Below are 24,958 nucleotides of genomic sequence, written 5' to 3' on the forward strand. Positions count from 1 at the left end.
TCGAAGAACAGTTACTATTTCAGTCCTAAAAATGTGACAGTTCAGCAAAGGTTTTAAACTTGTGTAGAATGCAGATCAGATTTTTTTAGTGAAGATCTGTAACCTGTGACATGCATTTCATGAACTCGTTTATTTTACGACGACTTTTGATAATGAATACATTGCTATTTATATGAAAATTCTTTAGTTTAGATCACCTTACACAAGATTACATGTAAATTCTTATCATAATTACTACAATTATCCAGCTAGCAGTAGATATTTATGAACAAAATTTTAAATATCGTGCTGTGTATATGTGATTTTTAGAAAAATATATCATTCTAATCTACATACCACTATTTTAATAATTTAGTGAGAATATAATATAACTAATTTATTATGAAAAATCTTTAAAAGAACCCCAAAATCTATGGAAAACTTTTGTTTTCTTTAAAATCTTTAGAACGACATTCGGGAATCGGGAAAATACTTGTATTAATGATGAACGTTTTAGTTTAAACTAAAGATCATTTTAAGATTTTAATGACAATTTTTACTTTTCAGAAGCAATTTCCGTTCAAAAAAATAACCACAGACTTCCTATTTCTTAATTTTATGTACCATTTAGTTACTCGAAATTAAAATAAACGAAAAACCAACAAAATCATGGCTTGGTAAGCTGACAGCTAGCATTTTTCTTTCAGAAACTAAAAAAAAATCAAAATGATTGAAAGGATGTTTGATAGAATAGAACCTTGCACATTTTACGATATACCGGTTTTCGTTAATGTGTGACGTTATATGGTGAATGATGCTCTGATACATGTAAACGATAGTAGTGAGTATATTGAGGAATCACTTGCCAAACATAATACTAGATTAGTAGACTTAATTATAAAAATATAGCTAATACTAAACAGTTCTAGGCCTTTAATATAAAATGACTTTTTAAGTTGATATCTATATGATAGGCTATATAGTCTTCAATGATCGTGTTTTTATTGTATTTCTAATACAATATGTTATTGCTATTTCAATATTAACACGCGAAGGTTGTGATATTTAAAACTTCATTATATTTCTAGTATGATTACTTTGCTGTTAGTCATTTAAATTTAAATGTATTCTCTTTTTAATTTGGTTCAATTTATATTTACAGAAAAATGCAATCAATTAACAATAAAATATGCATTGGATTCTTCCTTATTTCCTTGATAAATAGACGCAAAAAGAAAACTGTTACTGTAGGTTGGTTTGAAAAAGAGAGGCGAAGGATACCAAATGGACATTCAAACTCATAATTCGGAATTAAACTGACAACGCCATGGCAATAGCGCCAGTAAATAGCATTTACAAAATATATTTTAGATGAGATAATGTTTTTGAACTAATCTAAACTAAAGTCATACTCACCATAAGGAAATAAACTAGTTTACACATTACAAGACCCATAAACCAGGTTTCAGTAACGTCCACCAGTAACGTCGGAGGTAAACATATTATTATAATACCCAAATCGGCGACGGAAAGGTTCACAATAAACATATTAGTAACAGTCCGCATCTGTCGGTTTCTCCATACTGCAAAGCATACTAAAACATTTCCGGTCAGTCCGACTATAAATGTTATTATATAAATGATAATTACAATCCACTCATACCAAGCTGGTTTAATATAATTCTCCATTTCTTCTCTGATGCCATCCAATTGTTCACCACAGTAATTCAGATAACACATTGTTCCATTCTGAACTGTATTTTGAGACATCATCTCCGTGACACTGGACGAAAAATTTCCGGCAGTAGATATATTATTTGACATTTTAAGAGCTGCTGAGACTAATTCAGATCTGTTGTATATTCAAATACCGGAAATCTTCAGTCTTGAAGATCATTTTCTGTTATAACACTTTCTTCTTTAGTGATTACAAATTAAGCAGAACAAAATGATAATAGTTAATGTGATAGTAACACATGTCTTTCCTTTGTAATCCACCTCTGATATGATCATCAATGGTTTGGTATATTGAGATGTGTACAGTTCAATTGCTTAAGTTAAATGAGGAAGCAGCTTCCCTTCACAACAGTAAAATACCTGAAAATAATCAAAGTTATTTTTATTTTAATTGGTATGGATTGTAACAATTCCATTAGTTAAGTAGCTTAGGTAAAACAAAATAAGATACTAACAATTACATCCAATTGTTCGTCAAGATGCTGATTGGTGTTTGGTATACATTGTATGTTTACCCGTGGGAGAGAGGGTTGGACATGTATCGGTCATTCTATAACACTGATTGGTAATCGCTTGGTGGGATCGATTCAACTCCACTACTGTAATATTAATCAAATATAAAGATTGTCTTTAATATAACTTGTAAATCTATTCAAAATATAATTGTGAGAGATAGAAAGTAGGAAGAGAATTAAATTAAGATTTTTATAATGTAATAACGTCTGTACTAGTTTGTTACTTGTGATCTTAATCCTTTATGATCTAATCTGATTTCCACTTTTCAGTTACAGTAATTACTTAATTAAATAGATAGTTTTCAGTACAGAAGACGGTTTCTGTCACAGCAAGTTATGCAATGTACTAGTATCCAGTAATAATGATTGAGATCAGTGTCGGTACCACTCAAACAGCTAAGTAGTCAATGCGTTTAGGTTGACATGTTACGAGTTTCTGGCGCAACGAAAATTTGAAAGATAAAACAGATAAAGACAGTTTATTTTTCAGAGTCTCAACCAATTTATAGTTATATTTATTTTAAGGATTGCTGTTTGAACTGTAATGACTATCCCGATTCTAACCCCGGCGAAACATATACATGCATGTTGTCTATTTTTAAGTATTTTCTAATATTCTTCATTTCATACCAGAATCTTTGGGTTACCGTAACTAATAGTATATTGTAAGCTTTTGACTTTTTAGTGCCTGGCTTAGGTAGCAAGTTTTCACTCATGGCATCACTCTTCCCATCCGTCTATTCTTCAATTTAAAATATTAAATGTGTTCATCGGTTTTCAATTTGATTGCAAGCTTTAGTGACTTCTTCAGACAAATTCTCCAAGGAGTTTGATATTGTTAACTACAAAAGCATGAGAATATTTAAACGTTATCTTGTCTATTGAATCTACAAACGTATACAGACAGACACGGAAATGTATTGTTCGTGTATCATTTGTTGCGGATGAAAGTTTTTAAAATTAAAAAAATAATGATGAAATATATATAAAACAGACTAAGTTATATATATATATCAATTGTAGGCTCATCAACAGGTCATGCCATGTGTGAACAACGTTTGTTATAAATCAAAATATTGACGTGATTCTTTTTATGGCAATTTTTGCCAATTAGCCTGTCGGAAATGTTCTTTAATAATTGGCCAAAACATTTCCATTCAATATTCAATTGACATTTTGAGACTCTATTGATAAGTCATTATTGTGTTTGGTGAATTTAGGTTTACCTGTAGGGAACCAGGATCATAAACATGTCCGATTCCACAAAATTGTTCATAGCTGACTATGCGGTTAGGGCTTTGCTCATTGTTGAAGGCCGTACGGTGAACTATAGCTGTTAATTTATGTGTCATTTGGTCTCTTGTGGGGAGTTGTCTCATTGCCAATCATACCACATTCTTATTTTTATATCAGTTATATTGTCAAGTCAGTAGACATCTAAAATAAACCAGACGTCGATCAAGGTTTAATCCTTGTTAATTTCGGTTCTACAAACATGTTATATTTTTGTAAAAGGAACAATATTCTTGGAAGATCCTTGATATTTAGTACAATTGTAATTGAATTAGTATACATCGTTCAAGTATTTTTCAGTATTACGCATGCAAATGAAAAACTTGTCGGTTCCCTAAGGGAAATTTTTAGAGTGACTTTCATTTATGAACGTATTTTCATGACACTGCAGATACTTATGTGGCTTCAGAGTCATGCTTAACATTACCATTATATTGTCAGCAATTCATTTACACATGATGGATTTTTCATAAACAAAGAGTATAATAAAAATAAAGAAACACTTGCAAGAAGAATCGCATTGGTAATGATTTTGCAATAATGCAGCAGTATATATGCAACATCATACAAGTCACTGTTTTTGTTAGTTTTGATTTCCATCAGTATAGAAGCAAAGTCATACAAGTCATTGTTTTTGTTAGTTTTGGTTTGTCCTAAGCATGCATGTTAAGACAGTTGTTTCAAAAGTTTGACAAGGTTTACCTTTAAGTTTACGAATTTGTATGTCCCTTTTGTTCATATAGCCCATCACGTGTTTCTGTGCTTATACATCCTTGGCTTTGAGCGTTTTCTTTTGAACAGCAGTCTTCAGATAGCGAGAGAAACTGCAAATTTGCGAGGGTGTTTATTATCGACTCTTCTATATCAAAATTAACGCATGCCACTGATTATAGTGCGTGTGACATGTTTTTCTGATATAAATCTCAACTGTAATCAGGTACGATCCAACTTTAATTAAATACGATCGAAATGGTACTGTCCCTCTTTCTTCGACTGAAAGTTCTGGTTACCTCTTTCTTCTTTTCCTGTTTGGGCATGTCACTGTATCTCTTTCTTTGACTTGTGGATATTATTGTCTTTTCGTATTTTTCTTTATATCATAGTTCTGTATCTCATTCTTTGACGTGTGGTTCTAATTGTCAGCATTTTTTCCTTTTGGTCAGACTACTGTCTCTCTTTCTGTGACTTGTGGACCTAATTGTCCCTTATCACTTTAATTTTTGGTTATACAACTTTTTTTTTCGTCTACTTGTGGTTCTGATTGTCCCCCTTGTATTTTTCCTTATGGTCATTGTACCGTCTCTCTTTCGTCTACTTGTGGTTCAGATTTTCAGCTTTGCATCTTCCCTTTTGGTCATAGTACTGTCTCTCTTTCGTTACCTGTGGTTCTGATAGTCCCATTTTGTATATTTCCATTTGGTCATGCTAATGTCTCTCTTTCTGTAACTTGTGGGGACCTTATTATTCGTTATGATTTTATCTTTTGGTCATAGAACTGTCTCTCTTTCGTCTACTATTGGTTCTGACTGTCCCCTTTGTATATATCCCTGTTGTCATACTACTGTCTCTCTTTCTTCTATTTGTGGTTCTGATTGCTCTTTTATGTTTTCCCTTTTTGCCATACTACTGTTTCTCTTTCGTTTAATTGTGGTTCTGATGGTCCCCGTGTACTTTTCCCTCTTTGTCATACTACTGTTTCTCTTTTTTTGACTTGTGGTTCTGATGGTCCCCGTGTACTTTTCCCTTTTTGTCATACTACTGTTTCTCTTTCTTTGACTTGTGGTTCTGATTGCCTGTTTTGTATTTTATCTTTTGGTCACACTACTGTCTCTATTTCGTGTCCTTGTGGTCCTGATTGCCACTGGTGTATTATGTTACTTTTTTCTCATATATTCATAAGTATGATTGCTTCGGTAAAGGAGTGTATTTTCCCATAGTACACTGAAGCGGTATCAACACTGAGTCCAAATATTAAGAACAACTTCCCATTGGACAAAAACGTCTTAGCCATTAATCACTAAAGAGAGGTCTGGGTAATTTAAACATAAAATGTAGATCACTTCATTATGTGACACAGTAAACCGGAGCAAGTGGAGATCTGGTGTAAATCAACTTAAAATAAGATTAATTTTTAAATGCATATTAAAAAAGAAACCGTCTCATCTTTATTAACTCGTCAGACCAAATTTAGGTAGCACAAATGAAAACATTTCTGTTGATCAGGAAAGCAGTTCCAAAATTACTTCCAGTAGGTTCAATAAAGGAACAGACCATCAACAAGTCCATCTAGTATTTCAACACATGCATTTGTCTCCTTCTCACAGGAATATTAAAAATTCAAAACAATAAGTTTTTTCATTGGACGTAAAACCCAGAAAAGAAGCACTGGGGCAACCAAAACTCTTGTCATAAGAACTATAGACATGTTGTCCAATGTTTTGTGCGTAATCTTTTTATAACAAATATTTTTGTAGGAATAAAGTAGTATACCACTGTTCAAAAGTCATAAATCGATTGAGAGAAAACAAACCCGGGTTACAAACTAAAACCGAGGGAAACACATCAACTATAAGAGGAAAACAACGGAACACGAAACACTGAAGTGCAACAAAACAAACGCAAACATACATAGAAACGAACTATTTGATAACAACTGCCCTATTCCTGACTTAATACATGACATTTAAAGAAAAAATGGTTGGTTGAAAATGGTTTTATGGCTAGCAAAACCTCTCGCTTATTTGGAAAGACGAGATTCCTATGCATTATATGTAAAAAGTAAAATAACAAAAATACCGAACTCCAAGAAAATTCAAAACGGAAAGTCCCAAATCTAAAGCCCAAACACATCAAACGAATGGAAAACCACTGCGAGGACAATGCAGAGGTCTTAATACCTCTATGCTGATTAAATTACTAATGAATTCTTATTAATAATATAATCGTAATATGTCTGTCCCTTTCTTTGGATAGTATGCAACTTTAACCAGTTTGTTTTACCCCTGCATTGTACTCGCTTAAATGCAAGTATATAACAAGATACATATATGAATATTAAATAGTTTGCCACTGGTCTTGCAAAAAAGTTTTAAACCTATATATACAAAAAAGATAGTAAAATGTTTATTTATAACTCCTCTTCAAAGTTGATAAAAAGCCTAAGTATGAGTATTTTTGTTAAATTTCGCAGCGAATTAAGCTGTTTACAACAGTTTTGACACAGTAAATGTCTATGGTATCCGTAATATAATCCGGAGATACGAGGGTAAAATCATCCGGATGTTAAATGTCCTTGGTATAAAGAGGTGAACTTATCCGGATGGTTAAAGTTCTTTGTATACAGAGGGTGAAATCATCCGAAGTGGTTATGTTCCTGCAAAATATTATTCAGTCACTGAAGTGCAATTTGATAAGGCAAATAAATCTTATTTTTACAAGGACATAAACAAAACTCTGAAGAAATGCTGGATAAGTCAAAGGATATTAAGAATGAAAACACCAGGAAAATAAGCATTACTTTTAAGTAGGAAACAATTTAACAAATCAATAAGAACGTTAAATCTCTTTATGTTCTTTAAATATCAACCATCCACAGATTTTTTTCTTGGGAAACACTACAATTACATTACGCCAGTGTATCATTAGGTTGTGATCTACGTCAATTGTACGTTTTAATGTTATATAAGAAAACATGTTCAATAGAACCATCTAAGCATACATATCTAGTTAGTATAGATGTTGAAAACCAAAATGGCCAATTATTTTACTTAATTGTCCATTAATTATGATCTTTTTGATAAGTCATTTTGTTAGCTTTTCATCTAGGATTCTTAGAATATATTTAGCCTAATATTTCAAGACTCTGATTAATTGAATGCACATTTAAATTGGATAAGATTATTCAATGTCAAAGAAGATGAACCCGCCGTTGTTATGAGTGGAATATAAGTATTGTAATTTTGTGGCCTATGTGGGGCATATACATTACAGTTGTTCATGTAAATTGATTTACCAATTACGAATAAACATATATGTATTCAATGTGGTCGAAACGGGTTTTTTTCTGGTAATTAATAACCGATTAATATGTCAACTAAAAATTATTGCTGTGCAAGTCAAGCTAGTTCAAGTGATCATGCCTAAGAAGCCGTAGCTTCATCGTGCCATTCGTAACAGAAAAAATACTATGGTGTCAAGCTATCCAGCAATTCTCTTTATAAAAAGCTATCCTGCAATTCGTCATCCTGCAATTGCGTTTGGAAAACTACTTGAGCGACAATTTCATTTTTCTTTAAAATCATAGTTTTTGACTTTTTTGTTCGAAAACAAGATTTTTATATTCCATTAACAAAATTCTAACTTTAGTTTGCAGATTTCTAACTCATATTTACGGTTTTGTAATTAATATTTACAATAAAAAAAAATCATGATGACGATTCAAACAAAGAATTATCTGTTAGGTCCAGGATGTGATTCGTATAAACGCATGTTCAACCCATATTTGCGATTTTCACAACTCATATTAACGATCGACTAAAAATATAGAATTTTGATGTAAATGAAATTTTTCATGGTATACCGACAATACAACTTCTATTTGAAACTTGGTCACGCACTTTCCAACCCGTTGCCTCGGCAGTTCTGTATGGCTTGGGATTATAGACTCCGCTTTAATGAATAGCTAATGGATAGTACTACAGCGGGAGGGTAAAGAATTTCTGGGATAAGCATTCTTAAAGGCCGAAAATTTCGTCCAAAACATGGAAATAAAGCCCAATTCGATAAAATACGCATTGGCGACACCCACTTTCCGACTCATTGTTTCGGTAGTTCTTCATGGCTAGGGATTATAAACGCTGCCCTAATTATTAGCTATCGGATAGTACTACAACTTGAATACCGACCGTGCGAGGGCTGAACAGCCAGTCAAGGTCGTTAAACACTTCCAGTAGTAACAACGTGAAGGTAAAGAATTTCTAAGTTAAGCATTATTAAAGGCCTAAAAATTCGTCCGCAACACGGAAAAAAAGTCAAATTTAATAAAATACGCATTGGGGTCACCCACTTTCCAACTCATTGCCTCGGTAGTTCTTTATAGCTAGGGATTATAGACGCTGCCCTAATGAATAGCTATTGGATAGTACTACAACGTGAAGGTAAAGCATTTCTGGGGTAAGCATTCTTAAAGGTCGAAAATTTCGTCCGAAACATGGAAATAAAGCCAAATTCGATAAAATACGCATTGGCGACACCATCTTTCCGACTCATTGTCTATGTAGTTCTTCATGGCTAGGGATTATAAACGCTGCCCTAATTATTAGCTATCGGATAGTACTACAACGTGAAGGTAAAGAATTTCTGGGGTAAGCATTCTTAAAGGCTGAAAATTTCGCCCGTAACACGAAAAAAAAGTCAAATTTGATAAAATACGCATTGGGCACTTTCCGACCCATTGCCTCGGCAGTTCTGTATGGCATTGGTTTATATACTATGCTCTAGTAAATAGCTATTGAGTAGTACTACAGTGGAAGGGTAAAGAATTTCTAGGGTAAGCATTCTTAAAGGCCGAAAATTTCGTCCGAAACATGGAAATAAAGCCTAATTCGATAAAATACGCATTGGCGACACCCACTTTCCAACCCATTGTCTCGGTTGTTCTGTATGGCTAGGGATTATAGACGCTGCCCTAATGAATAGTTATTGGATAATACTACAACGTGAGGGTAAAGAATTTCTGGGGTAAGCATTCTTAAAGGCCGAAAACTTCCTCCGTAACACGGAAAAAAAGTCATATTTGATAAATTACGCATTGGGCACTTTCCAATCCATTGCCTCGGCAGTTCTGAATGGCAAAGGATTATAGACTATATTCTAATAAATAGCATTTGGATATTTCTACAACGTGAGGGTAAAGAATTTCTGGGGTAAGCATCCTGAAAAGTCGAACATTTCGTCCGAAACATGGAAATAAGGCCAAATTCGATAAAATTCGCATTTGGGACACCCACTTTCCGACCCATTGTCGCTGAAGTTCCTTATGGCTAGGGATTATAGACTCTGCTCTAATAAATAGCTATTGGATAGTTCTACACCATGAGGGTAAAGAATTTCTGGGGTAGGCATTTCAAAAGGCCGAAACCTTCGTCCGTAACACGGGGAAAAAAAGTCAAATTTGATAAAATATGCAGTGGGGTTACCCACCTTCCAACCCATTGTCCAGGCAGTTCTGTATTGCTAGGGATTATAGATAGACTCTGCTTTAATAAATAGCTATTGGATAGTACTACAGCGTGAGGGTAAATATTTCTGGGGTAAGCATTTCAAAAGGCCGACAACTTCTCCGTAACACGGGGCAAAAAAAGTCAAATTTGATAAAATATGCAGTGGGGTCACCCACCTTCCAACCCATTACCTCGATAGTTCTGTATGGCTGGGGATTATAGACTCTGATCCAATGAATAGCTATTGGTTAGTACTACAGCGTGGAGGTAAAGAATTTCTGGGGTAAGCATCCTGAAAGGTCGAAAATTTCGTCCGAAACATGGAAATAAGGCCAAATTCGATAAAATACTCATTTGGGACACCCACTTTCCGACCCATTGTCGCTGGAGTTTTTTATGCCTCGGGATTATAGACGCTGTCCTAAGGAATAACTATTGGATAGTACTACCATATGAGGTTAAAGAATTTCTAAGTTAAGCATTTTAAAAGGCCGAAAACTTCGTCCGTAACACGGGGGAAAAAAGTTAAATTTGATAAAATACGCAGTGGGGTCACCCACCTTCCAGCCCATTGCCTTGGCAGTTCTGTATGGCTAGGGATTATAGACTCTGCTCTAATAAATAGCTATTGGATAGTTCTACAGCGTAAAGGTGCAGGATTTCTGGGGTAAGCATTCTTAAAGGCCGAAACTTTCGCTCGAAACATAGAAATAAGGCCAAATTCGATAAAATACGCGTTGGGGACACCCACTTTTCGACCCATTGTCGCGGTTATTCTTTATGGCTAGGGATTATAGACGATGCCCTAAGGAATAGCTTTTGGATAGTACTACACCATGATAGTAAAGAATTTTTTGGGAAAGCAATTTAAAAGGCCGACAACTTCGTCCGTAACACGGGGGAAAAAAGTCAAATTTGATCAAATATGCAGTGGGGTCACCCATCTTCCAACATTGCCTCGATAGTTCTGTATGGCTAGCGATTATAGACTCTGATATAATAAATACCTATTGGATAGTACTAAAGATTGGGGGTAAAGAATTTCTGAGGTAAGCATCCTGAAAGATCGTAAATTTCGTTCGAAACATAGAAATGAGGCCAAATTCGATAAAATTCCCATTTGGGACACCCACTTTCCGACCCTTTGTCACTGGAGTTCTTTATGGCTAGGGATTATAGACGCAGTCCTAAGGAATAGCTATTGAATAGTTCTACACCATGAGGGTAACGAATTTCTGGGGTAAAGCATTTTAAAAGGGCGTCAAATTTGATAAAATACGCAGTGCGGTTACCCAGCTTCCAACCCATTGCCTCGACAGTTCTGTATGGCTAGGGATTATAGATAGACTCTGATCTAATAAATAGCTATTGGATAGTACTACAGCGTGGGGGTAAAGAATTTCTGGGGTAAGCATCCTTAAAGGTCGAAAATTTCGTCCGAAACATTGAAATAAGGTCAAATACGATAAAATACGCGTTCTGGACACCCACTTTCCGACCCATTGTCTCGGTAGTTTTTTATGGCTAGGAATTATAGCTTCTTAAAGGCCGAAAATTTCGTCCGAAAAATAGAAATAAAGCCAAATTCGATAAAATAAGCATAAGGGTCAACCATTGTCAATTGCAACGGAAATAAGATTAATCTATGATTTCTTTGCTTGCCATACATTGATTACAAAAAAATAAACCCGCTATCTTATTAAATTCAAGCGCAAGCCACTTACACAAAACATGCGTAATACACTCGTTCAGATTTGTTTTACGAGACATTTGCTATAATACAGATAATATCAGTTGCTCATTTAACTTAGACATATTTTTAGGAACTACTTTACAAGACCGATCGTACATCCCATATCTGTACTTTAATGTCTTTTGTGTGGTAGATCTTCATCAAGCACATACTATATTTCAAAGATTCGAATGTTCGCATCTTAGGATATTTACGCCAAAAAATCTCTAATATCTGAATGTAGTATTATCTAATAACTTTTTAATGATAATTGTTTTGGCAGTCATAATGTGAACGCGTATTTTATCGAATTTGGCTTTATTTCTATGTTTCGAGCGAAATTTTCGGCCTTTAAGAATGCTTACCCCAGAAATTCTTTACCCTCCCGCTGTAGTACTATCCAATAGCTATTTATTAGAGCAGAGTCTATAATCCCTAGCCATACAGAACTGCAGAGGCAATAGGTTGGAAAGTGCCCAATGCGTATTTTTATCAAATATGACTTTTTTCCGTGTTACGGACGAAATTTTCGGCCTTTAAGAATGCTTACCCCAGAAATTCTTTACCCTCCCGCTGTAGTACTATCCAATAGCTATTTATTAGAGCAGAGTCTATAATCCCTAGCCATACAGAACTGCCGAGGCAATAGGTTGGAAAGTGCCCAATGCGTATTTTATCAAATTTGACTTTTTTCCGTGTTACGGACGAAATTTTCGGCCTTTCAGAATGCTTACCCCAGAAATTCTTTATCCTCACGTTGTAGTACTATCCAATAGCTATTCTTTAGGGCAGCGTCTATAATCCCTAGCCATAAAGAACAACCGAGACAATGGGTCGGAAAGTGGGTGTCCCCAACGCGTATTTTATGGAATTTGGCTTTATTTCTATGTTTCGAGTGAAATTTTCGGCCTTTAAGAATGCTTACCCCAGAAATTCTTTACCCACCCGCTGTAGTACTATCCAATAGCTGTTTATTAGAGCAGAGTCTATAATCCCTAGCCATACAGAACTGCCGAAGCAATAGGTTGGAAAGTGCCCAATGCGTATTTTATCAAATTTGACTTTTTTCCGTGTTACGGACGAAATTTTCGGCCTTTCAGAATGCTTACCCCAGAAATTCTTTATCCTCACGTTGTAGTACTATCTAATAGCTATTCCTTAGGGCAGCGTCTATAATCCCTAGCCATAAAGAACAACCGAGACAAGGGGTCGGAAAGTGGGTGACCGAACGCGTATTTTATCGAATTTGGCTTTATTTCTGTTTCGAGCGAAATTTTCGGCCTTTAAGAATGCTTACCCCAGAAATTCTTTACCATCCCGCTGTAGTACTATCCAATAGCTATTTATTAGAGCAGAGTCTATAACCCCTAGCCATACAGAACTGCCGAGACAATAGGTTGGAAAGTGCCCAATACGTATTTTAACAAATTTGACTTTTTTCCGTGTTACGGACGAAATTTTCGGCCTTTCAGAATGCTTACCCCAGAAATTCTTCATCCTCACGTTGTAGTACTATCCAATAGCTATTCTTTAGGGCAGCGTCTATAATCCCTAGCAATAAAGAACAACCGGGACAATGGGTCGGAAAGTGGGTGTCCCCAACGCGTATTTTATCGAATTTGGCTTTATTTCTATGTTTCGAGCGAAATTTTCTACCTCTAAAAATTCTTACCCAAGAAATTCTTTACCCTCCCGCTGTAGTACTATCCAATAGCTATTTATTAGAGCAGAGTCTATAATCCCTAGCCGTACAGAACTGCCGAGGCAATAGGTTGGAAGGTAGGTGGCCCAGTTTCAAATAGAAGTTTTTAAGTCGGTATGCCATGAACAAATTATTTTACTTCAAAATTCTTTTTTTTTAGTCGTTAATATGAGTTTTGAAAAAATTGCAAATGTTGATTAAACATGCGTAAATACGAATCACATCCTGGACTTAACAGATAATACTTAATTGAATCGTCATAATGATTTTTTTATTGTAAATGCTTATTACAAAACCGTAAATATGAGTTAGAAATCTGCAAAACTAAAGTTAATATTTTGTTAATCGGATATACAAATCTTTTATTTTCTATATTAATCCTGTTTTCGAACAAAAAAGTCAAAAACTATGATTTTAAAGAAAAAGAAAATTGTCGCTCACGTAGTTTTCCAAACGCAATTGCGGGATGACGAATTGCAGGATAGCTTTTTATAAAGAGAATTGCAGGATGAGAATTGCTGGATAGCTTGACACTAGTTAAGAAAAGGCAGTGAAGATAAAGAGATGTGATTAGATTCGCTTGTATCGGAATCCCTCTTAACGTAAATAAAAACTAATCATAGATACAAGGCATATAATTTGGAATTTGAAGGGCATTACAAACCGAAAATTCCGAAAAGTTATGCCAAATACGGCTTAGTGTAATTCGTAAAGTTTTTTTTACAATTTTAAATCTAATGAATTAGTATATAAACTAATCACAGCTTTTCTACGCCAGACGCGCGATTCTTCTACAGAAGACCGAGCAGTGACGCACAAATCGAAAAAGTTTAAAGGTTCAATTAAAGTACGAAGTTGAAAAGCATTGAGGACCCAAAATTCCTGATGTTGATTTTCAGCTCTTTTGAAGAAGTTATTATGGATACCATTGGATTAGAAAGTCCCAAATTACCAGTGTAAACATAGATGAAAATAATCACGTAGTGGCCATTTTCAATTTCACTTGCTTAATTTAGAATCGACTGCATACATTGAGGGAGATAACTGAACGTGATAAGATTAAGTTTTAATTTTTACTTGAAATATCTATTTTTATTTATCAAAACCAGTTGTACAACACTATTTTTGCACGGCATTACAGGATCACCTGGTTTTATATTGTATGACCCCGTGTTTTCGTCAGTTACTGTACTGTACTGTACTTACCACAATTGGCAGTACCTGATTACAACTATTTCTGTTGAATGCGTGGTCATAGGCATACATGAAAGTAAAACATTTAATAGGTTTTAAGTAATTAATCTTTTTTATAGTTTAATTGTTTTCATGTTAATTTTCATATGCTTCATTTAAATATCATGCTGGATGATGATAAGATTAGGGATTATACTTTACAGTTTGTTTTTATATTTTAAGAAAGGATTTTTATCTTTTCTATTTTAACATTATCATTGTGTGATGGAATCTTCGATTCGTTTAAACTTTTTCATGTTTATTAAATGTCCCTTTTTGACAACAACGTAACACGAACGAGATAATCAAAATAAATCATTTCCTGCACGCCAAATAGATACTCAACGAATTTCTTTTGGGAAGGAAGTTTAGATTGCAATCCATTCAAATAAAACATTTGTGAGCATTTTGTCTAATGGTGACTCATAATTTTAACATTCTCATTTTGTTTGGTGATGTTATTGAAGTGGCAAGTGTGCAACATGGACATTAAAAAGAAACACACGCTTACAGAACTCCTAGTTCAAAGGATATATGGCTTCATTCTTGTTAATTCTCGATGATGCTGAATAACTTTTATATATCGAAAAAGAAACATTCTAATGTTAACTTTTATTTTGGCACAAACAAAACCTTCTGTGGTGTTCAATTCCATGTTGTTTTTTTTTTATTAAAAAGAACTCAAATGAGAACAATAGAATGCTCTCAGACAGAGCTTCTAATTTTATATAAAAAAGGAGCATTCTAGGATAACAGCAAAATCATTCACAAAAATAATTATCTTCCTTATATCCATTCCGTTTGTTTTGTCTAGACTTGGGCGGTTTATGGCTTTATGGAGAGTGTGAACAATAATTAAATACCTCTAAAATGTAACTGTTTTCTTTGTTGTTGTAAAAATTAAGGAGATATGATTTGATTACAATTGAGACTTCTATCCACAAGAGACCAGATGACTAGAATTATAGGACAATACACAGCCTTCAACATAAGCAACAGCCATACCGTATAAGAAGGAGCAATCATTGTATTCTCTCGTGGAAGGCAGGGAATAGTACCAAGCCATTGTTTTTTTTTCACCCAGAACAAAAACCTTTTTTTTTAGTTCTTGGTGTGAACATTTTTTTGGGTGTATTTTTCCAAAGCCATATTTAACCCCCTTCTACTCAATTTTCATATTCTTGAGTAGTAGCATACAATTATCCTACTGCATTACCCAACAGTGTAAGAGTACCACAGTAATACAGAGATCTGAAAGTGATTCAATATATAAGATAAAATTGAGAATTGAAATGGGGAATGTGTCAAAGAGACAACAACCCGACCAAAGAGCAGTGAAAACAGCCGAAGGCCACCAATGGGTCTTCAATACAGCGAGAAAATCCCGCACCCGACGGCGTGCTTCAGCTGGCCCCTAAACAAAATATGTACTAGTTCAGTGATCATGGACGTAATACTAAACTCCGAAATGTATAAAAGAAACTAAAATTAAAAATCATACAAGACTAACAAAGGCCAGAGGCTCCTGACTTGGGACAGGCGCAAAAATGCGGCGGGGTTAAACATGTTTTTTTTAGATCTCAACCCTCCCCCTATACCTCTAGCCAATGTAGAAAAAAACAAACACACAGCAATACGCACAGTAAACTCAGTTTAAAAGAAGTCAGAGTCCGAATAGGTAACAAAAGAAACTAAACAAAATTACAATGATACATAAATTAACAAAGGACTACTAGCAGTTACTGACATGCCAGCTCCAGAACTCAATTAAACTAATTGAAAGATCATGTCTTCATCATATGAATATCAAGCACAATCCCTCCCGTTAGGGGTTTAGTATCATATCATCATAAAATATATGAGAAGAACATAACCCGTATCATGCCAACAACTGGTTTTGGAATAAATGTGTTTATTCCCGATGCAAAGACCCTATGAGTGAATCAATATTAAAGCCAAAATATGCCATCTTTAATGACTTGACAACAGTATCGTTACTATATCCCTTCTTAATAAGTCTGTTTAATGGTTTTGTTAGCTTTAGAGGTGAATGCCGACATTTTTGTGCTTTGTAAAGAATATTACCATAAAAGATTGGATGTGAAATACCTGAACGTATAAGATGTCTGCATGTTGATTTATATTTACGAATGATGTCCTTGTACCGTTGATATAATTTAGTAAATGTTTTGACTAGTTTGTGATATCGAAAACCTTGGTGTAATAATTTTTCAGTAATACATAGATTTCTTTCGCTAAAATCTAATACATTGTTACATACACGAGCGAATCGTACAAGTTGAGATATATAAACACCATAAGATGGTGACAAGGGAACGTCATCATCTAAAAATGGATAATTAACAATAGGAAATGAAAAATCATCTCTTTTATCATAAATTTTGGTATTCAGCTTCCCGTTACTGATATAGATATCAAGATCCAGGAAAGGGAAGTGTTCATTGTTAGTATTATGTTTATTTAAAGTTAGTTCAATAGGATAAATCTCTTTAGTGTACATACTGAAGTCGTCATTATTGAGAGCCAATATATCATCCAAATATCTAAAAGTATTATTAAATTTTTGTATCAGATGTTGTTTCGATGGGTCTTTGCTGATTTTAGTCATAAATTGTAACTCATAACAATACAGAAACATGTCCGCAATAAGTGGTGCACAGTTAGTCCCCATTGGAATTCCGATAACTTGACGATATACGGAATCTCCAAAGCGAACAAAAATGTTATCTAGTAAAAATTCAAGGGCAGTTATAGTATCAAAGCATGTTCAATTGACATAGTTCTTTTGTTTGTTGTTACTAAAAAATGACCTAAAAGAGTTTGAACATATATATTTGCATTCTGACTTTTTAAATGCCCATTTAATTAGGTGTGTGAACTTTTTCTTAATAACAATATGAGGCAAAGTGGTATATAGGGTAGAAAAATCAAAACTTTGAACAGATTCAAAATCACCAATATAAGCATGCAATTTATCAAGTACTTCCAACGAATTTTTTACACTCCAAAAGTAATTAATTCCACTATTTTCAAAAGCCTTATTTGAACAATTCATTATCAGGTTTTTGATTGTACCAAGTGTACTAGTGGTAGAATAGACAGTTTAGTAGTGGACCAATGGCTTGAAGACGAAATCAATCTATATTTGTAAGGTGTTTTGTGCAGCTTCGGAAGCCAGTACATAGTTGGAACTTTCATTGTATTTGGTTCTGCTTGTAAAGAAGTAGCTAAAAGTTTATGTTTGTTACAGATGTCATTTTCCGAAAATGGAGTATTATTCTTCCCTTAGTTTATTTTTTTTGTATTTACATTGTATCATAGATCAAACTTATTTGTTCAGTGTATGTTCACTGGTGTTAATATGTCTTTTGATTGAGTTAAGCCATTTCTATTGATATTTTATAATGTGTCTTTCTATTTTGTGGTGTTACACTATTGCTTCAGATAAGGGTAAAGGTGGTACCATTAAAACGTTTGCACCGGTCCTAAGTCAGGAATCTGATGTTCAGTAGTTGTCGTTTGTTGATGTGGTTCATAAGTGTTTCTCGTTTCTCGTTTTTTTATATAGATTAGACCGTTGGTTTTCCCGTTTGAATGGTTTCACACTAGTAATTTTGGAGCCCTTTATAGCTTGCTGTTCGGTGTGAGCCAAGGCTCCGTGTTGAAGACCGTACTTTGACCTATAATGGTTTACTTTTATAAATTTTGACTTGGATGGAGAGTTGTCTCATTGGCACTTATACCACATCTTCTATATCTATCAGTTGGAATGTTGGTGAATTCGTGATTTCCTTTTGCAGAACCTCAATGTAAAATTTACGTCAAACAATAATGATATTATTAGCAGCTTTATCAGCCGGGACAAAAACAAATTCCTTGGCGAGTTCTTTTAGTTTATGTTTGATACGAGAAATAGGGTTATAATGGTTGTTGTTAGGAGTAAAATGTTCTTTAAAATGTTGTATATGTATATCAACTATGTTCATTACTGAATTAAAAAAAGAGTCCAAAGATTTCTTATCAGCTTTTTCTCGTTTTATCCATTTTAAGCAGTAAGTTCGGAGTGAGAGTCGTGGATGATATTACGACACTCATTCCAATTAATAATTGACGGGGGACGATATTTAGGTCCTTTACTAAGGAATGATTTCAACTCTCGGTCACGAACGATGTTAAGGTCTCCTGTTATAACATGGGAACTAGAGCCATAAATGTATTCGGATTTACTGCAATTACATGACGTAGGTGTATTGTCACTGATATTTACATCTTTACACACTTGGCTATAAGTAAACACATATTTCCGGGTAGATTTTTGTAAACATAACAAATAAGAGGGAGTTCAGTATTATCCAAATATCCAGGAATTTGTTCTTTAACAGAATGATCATTAAAAATACCGGCAATATTTACAAAATCAAAACCTTTATTGACATATTTGATTTTAATAAAATGTTTTTTACGATCTTCAGGGCGATCAATTTTGGAAAACAGTTTAGAATAACAATATGCCATTATAATTTGAACGATTTCATACTTAAGACTGCAATATGGAATTGTGTTGCAATCCTCTAAAATTTTATGTAATTTATTTACAGGTAAAGAACAGAGCTTGGTTAACAGACAATGTCTGCCGTTGTTTTTTTAAATAAAAATTATGTCCGAAATATTTGTATTGTTGGTTCGAAATTTTCTTTGATTGCGATTTATTCTACGCCCATGAGAACGGATTTTACGAACAGTTTTAGAAACTATATCCAAAATGTTAACAGAATCGGTTCTTCATATATTACCAATTCCCATGATATTATCATTAAGACCGAGAGGATAGACTGTCTGTTATTTTTTAATCCAATTTAATTCAATTATTTTCCGTGATCGTACAAACTTTGAATGAGATTCACCAGGCTGCTTATTTACTACTTCTAAAGGTTGAACTGTTAAATATTTAATAGGATGATTGTGCTTCTTAAGGTGTTGATAAATGATACTTTTGAATGTATTTGGTCTTTTAAAAAAAGGTGTTTTTGCGTGCGTTTAGATAAATAGCGTCCAGTTTCACCTACGTACTGAATACCACATGCATGCTTCCCTTAAATTAATAATACATATGATCATAGGTAAAAGTTGTATTTGATAAAAATTATGCAGTAACAACAAACAGTACTGAATCATTGTATTGTACTTTAAAGTTTACTTTACACGAAGTCGTCATTACATGTACACTTTAATATAATTAAACCGTCCCCAAAAATTTCCATATACGATTTTTCGCTTTCTGTATATAAATTAGTTGTTTTTATTTTATACGAATGACATCATCATAGCGGCCCTTGTTTCTGAAGTTCAGAGATATTTTACTGTTCGATAGAATCCCATTTGTTCATTATCGTCCGCTTGTAAACAACCTTGACATATTTCACGTCTTGAAACTTGCTTGAACATTATTTCCAATCGCACGACATCTGATGCATGCACAACTGCAGATGCAGTTCGTGTTGATGCGCCTGCTGTTTCTAGATCCCAATCATTGTTTTCATCCCTTTCTTAATGAATCAAAAGATATGTTATTTTACGTCAATAAGACAAAATAAAACTATGAAAGCCTCCTCAAATGAAAATACAGTCTTCAACTACATTGTAATGTCTATGCTATATTGAGATCAAACTGTACAGATTTTATACAAGTTATGAATAAATGTACGCAATCTACATTGTTCAAAGATCTGCCATAAAAATAAAATTCAGAAAGGACAACAACACCAATACTAAAAAAATAACCCATAAAAAATGCTCGCATTTACTAACAGTAAGTCCAATGAAATAAACAGTTGATACAGAAGTTATGCGTCTTCACTTTTATGTTTGTTGTATAAGCGCTATATGGAAATGTACCCCTTTTTTATTTCAATTTTATCAAAGTAGATCCCGAGAAGCACTTTTGACTCACCAAATTTAATTCCATTTTTATACAAATGCAAAGAGTGTTCTGTTATTTTAGTGGCATTTGGATAAACTGTGTAATGTCAATCCTCCGTTGATATAAGTTTAATACTACCGGTACGTTTCAGTTTACGATATATTTAAAAGATAATTTCAAAAGAAATAGTTTCTTTAAACTGTAAATTTCATGAACAATCTTCTATGATGATTTAGTTAATTATCGTTTTTCCAAGATCAAACGCAATTATCTAAAAACTGTGCCCACTTGTAAAACATATCTAAATTAAGCATGTCATGTTTCAAATACAGGATTGTGATACCATTTTATGATAGCAGTAACTATGTATTGTATTCCAAATGATGAAATGTTATCTATTTTATAACCAAAATGAAATACTGATAGACATGAAATTCTCCGAAAACAGTTAACCTAAATCTACAAACCTGATATGTGTAATTGAGTCTATCTTTAACTCTAATCTTTATCTCTTTTTACATTTATAGTGCTCTAATGACATAGCAATTGTCTTTCCTTTTAGGTAGCGGTCATATATATATATATAGTGTACATTGTTACGCTTTGGAAATAATTGGAAGACAAAAGTATACAGGTGTTCCTTCTGTTATGTATCTAATACTTCCAGAAGGTGTAGAGTTGCTGACAAGACGGTCCGTTTTTAGAACAATCATGAATAGAGAACTTTTTTGTATATCTTTTAAACGCGAAAGATATATCATCATACCTCGTATCATATGTATTTTTGGATGATTTTCATATGCATATTTATTGAATAATTGCAAAGGTATGCAATTTCTGAGCTGTCCAAAATCATTTCTGTACAATCAAAATTCCTACTGTAACAGGAAGTTCCTTTTCCAAATTCAGGGAGCCAATTATTTCTTATACTCAATTAAAACTGTTTCGATAATGCAGTTTTAATCTGATTTATGGGTTTTGCTCAATGCTGAAAGTCGTACAGTGATCAATTGTTGGTAACATCTTTGTCCTTTGGAAGTATATCACATCTACTTATTTTTATATTTACCTAACATGTATTGAAAAGTTCGGACCATACCAAGTGGCAATTAGATTTTTTTGGAAACCTGGTGGTATGAATTATCGGATTTATCTGAATGGATGTTACTAACAAAAAAAATCAAAATCGAACCGAACCTCAAAGTATACGAATGACATAAAATTCTTTAAAAACAAATTAAAACAACGAACAGACTTTAAAAACCATTGACTGGTTATTCCGCCAACTAGTTGAACCCTTATAATATTGCAAAGAGTTTATCGACAATCCGCAAGGCTTTATATACTAGTAAAAAAAATTAAGGAGGAAAAATTTAATCGTTTTTCAATTAATACTTATATTATAAAATATTGTTAACATGTTGTATTAATCGGGGAGGGGGGTTAACAGATGTCTACTTGCAGAATATATCTGATTATGCAATAAATAATTCAAAATTTATTGAATCTAAATGTTAAACATGGTAAAGACATATTCTATACTGGAAAAGGGGCATATCATTTAAAATGAGTTCATTAATACGAGATGCCTGTATGAAAACACGGGGGAAAACGATTTCAAGCTTAACAACTTAAGTTTAAACAATTAACTTTCAGCGGAATTTTGGCCCGTGCTTACGTGACCTCGTGGCGACACCGCCTGCACAGTGTCCAGTGACCAATATTTATATATATATATATATATATATATATATATATATATATATATATATCTGAACATATATTTCAATTATTCTGATGCAATTAAAATATGCAAAACTTATAAAGAAGAAAGTTTTTTTACCTACTGTTTCGCCGTGGCCAGTCAAATAACGAGGATTGATCACTGCCACCAGCTGTGACCGAAATCACGATACCCCAATGTATAATTGTATCTGTCATGGATTGATTACTGCTAAAAAATAAGATAAAAACAAGGTTAATTTTTTTGTTTTTGTTACATTTTCATTACAGACGGTCGATGAAACAAGATGTCGCCATTGATATATAAACTGATATGAGTATGTAAAGTTATAAAATGCTACAATCAAAGTCTTTTTAATTATCGTATAAAATATTGAATCGATGAACAAGTGTCACATTTGATTTTAAACATTTACGCAGAAATAACGCCATCTTCCAAGAACTAAAATAAGGAATTTTTTTGGGTTGCTTTCGGCTAATTAACGTATATATATTTATTTATATAATCTCCTTCATTCAATTTCGACGTTTAACAATGATAATTTATGAATGATAAATGCCATTGGTATAATATGGTACGACATGGTCCGTATGTTGCTTGTCTAAGCTACCCCTTGAATAAACATTAACACGTGATACTTGCCATTGGTATAATAGAGGGAGTGGAAAGGGGGGTACCTTTCTCCTTTCTCCCGCTTCCATCTCCCACCTTAACAACCGTCTTTTTTCAGATCAATTGATTTTAATACAAATTTGAATTAATATATGACCATATATAGGTGGCATAGGTCTTTATTAAAGCATATACTGATTTTACGAACAAGGCCTGCCTCCGACTTTACGCAAATTAATACACAATGTTGGAATGTTGTCAATGGTGCATTGTGCATGCCCCAATGTCAAGAACCTCATTTTTGATAGGTATGGTCATGTATGAGGATCATGAAATTAGACATAGTTTTTTATTGTGTCATCTCTATTTTTCCCTGTCCTCGAGAACACCTTACTTTGTATGGTCAAGTGGATAACGTAAATATTTTAAGGTGACCTGGAAAACGCGTTTAGTACATGTAATATTGTTTAGAGGAGGGAGTGTATCTCTCTGACATTGTCAGCATCCCTTCTTTTTAAATTTGTAGAAGATCGCCAAATACTTAGAGGAAACAGATACCCACATGTGAAGGCATATGACAAGAAAACTAATGAACCTGTGTACATATATCTGGCCTTAAATATTTGTCTAAGTTTTGCTATAAAATATGTAACACTCCCAAACGTGTCCATCCCCCCAAACGTGTCCGATTCCCCCAAACGTGTCTATTTCGCCCAAACGTGTCCTTAAAATCCCAAATCGCCCATACGTGTCCAATTTCGCATTCCCAAACGTGTCTGATAATTGTTATTCGCCAAAACGTGTCCACTTTGGGACGCCTGAACGTCTCAAAACTTTTAGCGCTATTATGTTCTCAGTGACGTTAATAACGTCTATGGCAATTAATTTTTCGGGGACACGATTTAAGATGTCGGGTTTCGATCAGATCCTATAAAAAAGATTAAAGCCGTATTAAAAAGACATAAATGCTGAAGTATTTTAGCACAATTACTGGAAATTAAAAAAGGAACAGAGTTTAAAGAAGAAAATCCTAAATTTGTTAGCATTTGTTTGTTCAACGCCGGCTGTTTATATTAGTAAAATTGCAAGTTTGATTTGCAACATATGAATTTACTCTTCATTGTTGATTGCTTATAGTCCAGTTACAAATATTTCATGCATATTCAGAACGACAACATAAATAATACATAAGGTAGATCTATCTCTTCCTACACGAGGGACATGACTGCGTACTTTTACATCCCACACAGCCAAATGGACGCCCAACTTTGGCAAGGATTTAACTGTCGGTTGGAAGAAGACCTAATTAACCATGTTTCTATTCTCCATTCACGCTTGGAGGTAGGACAATATAGATGAAAGAGTAAATTAAAGGAATATACGTCAATAGAAGAACAATAACCAAAATTTATTATTAAACAAAATTATAAATTTTAATATTGGTGGACATTTAATTGTTACTTGAAGGTCAAAAATTAGATTAATTGCATGGGCATTTGAAAATATGGACAAGATTGAGGGTTCATAAAAGGAAACGTTTTGACTTGATATGGACACGTTTGGGGGAATGAACACGTTTGTGCGTTCATAATACTGACACGTTTCGGCGCCCTTTTGCAACTGGACATGTTTTGAATTCAGCGACGTCATATGGACACGTTTGGGGGAATCGGACACGTTTGGGGTGATGGACACGTTTCTCTGAGTGTTACAACTATAATATAATATGTACAGAATTAATAGAAATCCATCAAGTGTCTTGGTTTTTTAACAGTTCTCCCACGTCTCGTCCTTTCACTGCTCAGTACAGTCAGTACAATTTCCTCTTCCTCAAACGTCTCGCTAACTTCGTTGTATCGGCTCTTACGCTTCGCTGTCGTACTCCTTCTCCATATCTCTCCCTAAATTCAAACAATAGTTTCACGTCTTCTTTAGAGACACTGGACGGCTTGTCACGTTGAAACTTTGGAAACTGTTCAAGGGATAGATACTGTTTTGGACTCTCATACCCTGACGTTTTCTTTGATGTGAAATAATGATATCCACAAAGCGATACTCTCTTAACACACTCAACGACACCTCTGAGAAAATCCCTTGCACAGTCAAGAACTGATGGTGTTTCTGTTTTTAACTGCAACATACTGTGCAATTGTTCATTAACTAACGTAAGAGCTGAATTAATATCAACTTTCTCCAAGTATTTTGATTCTATACCAGTAACTTGCTCGGAAAGAGACTCCAACATTGTT

The 24,958-nt window shown here is 34.0% G+C and overlaps 1 protein-coding gene across 1 annotated transcript in view; it reads right to left on the reverse strand.

Moving 5' to 3' along the window:
• The window catches only part of LOC127732404 (orexin receptor type 2-like), an 89,205-nt gene extending 66,911 nt beyond the window's left edge, over positions 1-22,294 (reverse strand). Inside the window, exons 1-2 of the mRNA XM_052241451.1 lie at positions 22,197-22,294; positions 1,396-2,076 (exon numbers count right to left, since the gene is read on the reverse strand). Coding sequence (XP_052097411.1) covers positions 1,396-1,803 — 408 coding nt within the window. The 5' untranslated portion in view covers positions 1,804-2,076; positions 22,197-22,294. The remainder of the gene's footprint in view (positions 1-1,395; positions 2,077-22,196) is intronic.
• Between the last annotated feature and the right edge of the window lie 2,664 nt (positions 22,295-24,958).

This window comes from Mytilus californianus, unplaced genomic scaffold, assembly GCF_021869535.1.
Source record: "Mytilus californianus isolate M0D057914Y unplaced genomic scaffold, xbMytCali1.0.p SCAF_1, whole genome shotgun sequence".
Classification (NCBI taxonomy): Eukaryota; Metazoa; Mollusca; class Bivalvia; order Mytilida; family Mytilidae; genus Mytilus; species Mytilus californianus.